The sequence below is a fragment of the Centroberyx affinis genome, unplaced genomic scaffold (genome assembly GCF_046629955.1).
Source record: "Centroberyx affinis isolate AG114_WGS23_722 - 3 ecotype Tasmania unplaced genomic scaffold, CSIRO-AGI_Caff_v1 ptg001983l_1, whole genome shotgun sequence".
NCBI lineage: Eukaryota > Metazoa > Chordata > Actinopteri > Beryciformes > Berycidae > Centroberyx > Centroberyx affinis.
Window position 1 is genome coordinate 179,230 of NW_027280329.1, and position 5,771 is coordinate 185,000.

Here is a 5,771-nt window from a genome sequence, read left to right on the forward strand (position 1 = left end):
GGCTCTTTCTCCAGTTTTATCAACAGCTCCAGAACAACACAGACAGCTCTGACCTGCTTCAGGAGTGATCCACCTCCTGTTCACCGTCCTCTTCTGCAATGAGCCCTCACATCACACCCGTCCACTCGTGTCCTGTAGGTGACATTGGGTCATTGCTTCGGTTTTCTGGACTAAAGGTCTCCTTCTGGGATCAAGTCCCCTGACAGACCAAACAGCCCAGTGAAGTTGTTTGGCTTGCCCCTGAAGAGGGAGGCGGTCTGAACTGACAGATGCGGTCAAGTCGGATCATCCTCCTCCTCCTCATCTCACTTTCATCACTTACAGCGCTTGCAAACGGTGGCAGTTACAGCCATTTGGTTTATACTGATAAGGAGATGGGAGATTAGTTTGTGTTGTGCTGAAGATTATCCTGCTCAGGATGTTCTGTAGCCTTCATGAAGATTAATTTGAGCTTCTGAGTTTGGGTGAGTTGTAAAAGTTCAATCTGCATGATGGACTGCTACCTATGGACTATTTGATGTGTAAACTCTTATGAATTGCTTAAGATGACTAACTGGACTAACTGGGCTGGAGCCAAGAAGCAACAATGCTTTTATCTGTTCCACTTTTTCATCTCACAGTAGTATGTGCTAGTGTATGTGAAGTCATTATATGCTAAAAGGGGATTTCTGTTGTCATATAATGTTAACAGGCCCAAGGCAGACAGGTGTCCACAGAGGAACGCTTTCGCGTTTCAAGTGACCTTGTTTCACCACAAGGGGCAGCACTGAGGTGAAGTCTCACCTGTAAAGAAGACCAATGAGATACTCCATGAGCTTTGTGACCTGCACCCTCAGGTGAGTCCCATAATATAATAATAATACTGATACTGATAATAAAAGTATCAACCAGACAAGTCATGTAAGATGCATAGATTAGCATTTTAGTTATCTCCAACAGCACCCATAACTAAATAATGCTTGGTTTTTGTAGGTTTTTGCATCTGAATAGTGTTGTATGATATCCTCGTATATCCTTACATCAACAACTCATTTGTTTTCAAATTCCAAAATTGATTTGGTCCTCAAGCCATAAAGCTTTTGCACACTTTATCAGAAGAATAAATGCTTAAATCTAAACGTACACAGTCCTTCTTTCCCTGTTGTTGCTAATATTACAATATTTTTCAAGAACTTGAAGAAGAAAAAAAAACACAAAGCTATTTCCTTGTATATTGGGAAAATACCCTCATCTCGGTATACATGTTATTATACCTTGTCACACTCAAAGTTATTTAGACAATGGGCGACATTTATGAGGTATGTGTTATAAAGTTTGCCGGACTTGCAAACTTTATACTCCCCACAGCGTAAATCTAGTAAATTCCTAGCGACAAACAAACTTCTTGCCTGTTTACTCAGATATTCAACACATCAGCACATCTGCGGCACAGTGGCTCGGTGGTTAGCACTGTGGCCTTACAGCAAGAAGGTCCAGGGTTCACATCCAGACCCTGGTCCTCTCTGTGTGGAGTTTGCATGTTCTCCCTGTGTTTGCGTGGGTTTCCTCCCACAGTCCAAACACATGCAGGACAGGTGAACTGGAGACTAAATACCTGTGAGTGTGTATGACCTAGAATGGTATATGAAAAGGTATGTCAAGCCCTTTGAGACATGCTTATGAATGTGTATGTATACAAACTAACATCGAGACACTCACAGAAACACTGTGGGGTCACCTCCAGTGTGATGATAGATATGCTATATTGCAGTAGCCCTTTTCTTAGAGTGGTATACCAGTTCCTGTACACACAACAGCAACAGCAACAGATCATAAATTGGAGTTAATGTGCATTAACTTTGTATGTGGAATTTAATTTTTTTTTTTTTTTTTTACTTTGACAATCCTCTATAAAATTGCCTCACATTTTGTGCTATGCTGGCTGCACACCAGGTTCAGGTTCATGTGCAACCCACACAGACCACCAACAAACATGTTAGCTTTCACCAGACAGAAATAACATCACAATTCAATGGCAAGTGAGATTATTTGAAGCCAAGGCTTGCCTAGCTGTCACAAGATTTTAAACACAGTTTGAGGCTAAATGAGACCACAGTCAATCTATGATCACTTTGTCTCATTTGCAGGTGGATCCTTGTCCTGGTCATCTTTGTGCAGCAGGTCAATGCAGTAAGTGTTTATTCAAGTCGTCATTTTACATTTTACATGCCAGTGACATCAGATATCAATTATGCCAATTTTTAAAATCTGAGACCCTTGTTACATTTGTCATTTTAATACAGTTCAATCATAAAAATACATCCAATCATAGAAATGTAATATATCACCAATCACCATATTGCTGAAAACAACCAGTATGCATTTCCATAACCGTATGCTTTGAATGTGCATTGAAATTAGTTTTTTGTGCACTTCTTCCACAACTCCCCACCTCCCCACACTGCTCTTCTTCCCAATATGGCCCTGAAATGATTTGATAGCATTTTATGCATTTCTCCTTTACTGAGGAGGAATCATACTGATACATACTGATCTGAATTACAACTGCATTTTTTTGGAAACGCTACTGTTTTGGAGAACTGCACCTGATGCTCTCAATGCGTGTGTGTGTGTGTGTGTGTGTGTGTGTGTGTGTAAGCCCTGTACCTATACTGCTGTTTATGTACTGTACACATCTGTCTGCTCTTAACATGTTGTCCCACACCTAATGTAAACTGCACCAAGAGATTATTTAACTCATGTTGAGTATGTATAGCATTTCCTAACAAAATCCCTTGATGCACTTGAATGCATCATCAGTGAGTTTCCCTGGGGTCACTCAGTTCTTCCAGTATGTTAGATGCTCCATTCCCTATATAGCAGTCTCCAGGTTGTCTGTGATGCACTTGATGACCCTGAACTTTGTGTTTTGATGCCCATTAAGCTTTTTACCTTGCAGTCCCACATTCCAATACATCTATTGTGCATTAATACAAAATTACTGCTGCACTGTGAAAATGAAAAGGTTTAATTTCCTTCTATTTTTAGATATAAGTAAATGGTACCAAGAAACCAGTTTGATGGGCACATGTTTTGTGTTGCAATATGCCTGATTCAGCCTTATTTCACCTACCTTCATCTATCTATGATTTGATGTTGCAGGCAGTACAATGGCTGACATGAACCTGGATGCTGCAGTAGTGGATTGGAATTTGAACTGTTTTCTTAAAGCCCCTACTTATAGAATATTTACGTCAATATAACGTTCTCAAATTAATTTTCATAGTATAGTATAAAGGGTGTAGCAAAATGAGACCATTGTGGTGTAAATTGGTTAATTCTGTGTTGCTCTCTTTGTGTTTATTGTGTTTGTCCTTGGGTTTGATTTACTACGAAATGTGCAGGAACAGATATGAGTAATCCTTCACTTGTCTACTTTCACCGGCTGGCACACGCTACATCTCCCACGCACAAATATACTTAAATAAATAAAACGTAGTTAAAAACAAGTATATCCCAATTCTCCATTGTAATTAAATCAAAGATGGCCAACTGATGCCTCGACTTGCTCCTGCCGGTAGGGAGAAGCAAGTCATCAAGTTTCAAATTCTGCTGCTAATTCTTCAGCTGCCAGTTACAGTACACACTGTTGAAAGGAGACCTGCCAATGTTCTCACATCTTGCTGTGTGTTCTCACTTGAGAAATGCACTGCATCGGAATGGTCCGCCCAAGATATAATCATTATGGGATTAAGCATCTGTTGCATGGAATGTTGTGTCTGATTGATGGAGATCCACATGAATGTTTGGACTGATACAGAGAGTGGGTCAGGTTTATCAACAGATGTGCAGTAGAATTCTGCCTCGCCAACATAAACGCACATTCATCCAAATATTTAGTAAGCTTTGGGAAAACATTGCTAAATGTTTGTGAAACAGACACTGCTGCACAGTAAAATTCCCAGTACACTTTTAAAAACCAGCCACACATGCACACACTGGCTGGTGGGATAGTGTCTGGAGGTGTGGAATTAATCACAGAAGTATTTTAGCGGGATCTCGATGCATCGTGAGAAAGACGATGAAGCAGTGCTTGCAGGTGTGTTCTCTTCCTCACCAAGGCCAGAGAGCTTATTATGTACCACGGTCTGTGTGAGAACAAGGATTTGTTTAAATCTTTCTAATCAGGTCTGCCCTCCCAGTCCCATCTGCAGCAAGAAACATGTTAATTCTCACGGTTTATTCTCAAGGGCCGTAAATATTCAGGAATGGCGGATATGACCCAATCACAACTTTACCTGGTGAACTCCTCTGACCCACCCACACACACACACATATACACACACACACAGCCTCAGTCACTCTTCATGTCTCTCTTACACATGCAGTAGTGGTCATTCTTCCTGTCAGTAATGGTTCATTGTTTCCCAGGGGGTGCAGGATCGATGTGAAGGAAGAGACTGCTCCGTGTGCCAGTGTCTCCCTGCCAAAGGAGCACGGGTATGAAGTTTCCTCTTATGTTGTTATCTGATATCACCTTGCTGACCTTTTGTCTTAAATGGTTTTCCAATACAACATTTAAATGGAAAGCTTGACATTCTGATTTTTTGTTGTTTTTCTTCACCAGACAATTATCACATTGAGGGAAAAAATTTTTACGTTTGTCCTTTAGGTTTCCTAAAATTACTTTGTTAGTGTTGCAAGCAGTGAGCTTATAGCTAGCTGTGCTCCTTGTTTCAATGAGGAATGCTAACAATGCTAACAGCACTAGTATGTAAAGTAAAGAAAAGAAAAGAAACCCCCCAACTAAAATTCAAAATGTCATGGTATACTTTTAAAGCATATCTCTTTTAATATTATTACTTTCTTCCATCCTTCCTTTCCTTCCTTTCCTTCCTTCCTTCCTCCCTTCCTTCCTTCCTTCCTTCCTTCCTTCCTTCCTTCCTTCCTTCCTTCAGTCATTCCTCCAATTTTTGTCATTATTTTCAACAGAACATGAAACAGTAACCTTAAAGGTCCATTAAGTAAGATTTTGCCTGCCCCATAGCACAAACTGACCATAACATATCTGTTGGGGGTTGACAGGGTTGTTAATCAATACTAATGATTTAACAGTTACTTGGCCAGGCACTGAAATTTCTGGTTTTCTGGCCCGTACTCTGTGATTTAGAAACAGCCCCAACCCGTCCTCGTGCATTTTCAGCTGCTAAGAGGACAACGCTGCGAGTGAGTGACCGGCGTTGCAACACATTTAATTCTCAAGCCAATAAAGCAAATGACAAAGCAGTATTGTTTTGCATCATGATATATTACCTCTTCACTAGACGATTCTGTTGGAGCTCTGCTGTAATTAGCTACTTTCTCGTTCTATTGTGAAAATGTGGCTTTTATTTTTCTGTCCATGACAGGCTACCAGAGGCTGTGCCAGAAACCTGTCACTGTTGCTGCAGTTCCTTGGTTGCCGATAGAGTCGATAAAAGTCATAAATTACTTAATGCTCCTTTAAGGCAAAGAAGGATCAATGTCATTAACCCAAAAGGCCAACCATAATCATTGTCTAATGTTGTCCTCTTTGCAGGGGGCTCCAGGGAAGCAAGGGAGGCAAGGCACCCAGGGACCGATGGGGCCCAGGGGTCGAGAGGGGCCACATGGGGAGAAGGGCCGGAGGGGCACAGAGGGACCACCTGGCCCAGAGGGACCCAAAGGAGACAGGGTGAGTGTGTGTATATTTATGGGGATGTGTTGTGTGTGTTAGTGTGTGAGACAAGGAGACAAAGACAGAGGGACAGATA

General features: G+C 41.3%; 1 protein-coding gene across 1 annotated transcript in view; it reads left to right on the plus strand.

The window, feature by feature from the left end:
* Positions 1-810: 810 nt before the first annotated feature.
* Positions 811-5,771, plus strand: part of LOC139653832 (collagen alpha-4(IV) chain-like) — a 25,633-nt gene continuing 20,672 nt past the window's right edge. The window contains exons 1-4 of the mRNA XM_071530820.1: positions 811-836; positions 2,127-2,169; positions 4,411-4,479; positions 5,558-5,692. Of these exons, the coding sequence (XP_071386921.1) occupies positions 811-836; positions 2,127-2,169; positions 4,411-4,479; positions 5,558-5,692 (273 nt within the window). The remainder of the gene's footprint in view (positions 837-2,126; positions 2,170-4,410; positions 4,480-5,557; positions 5,693-5,771) is intronic.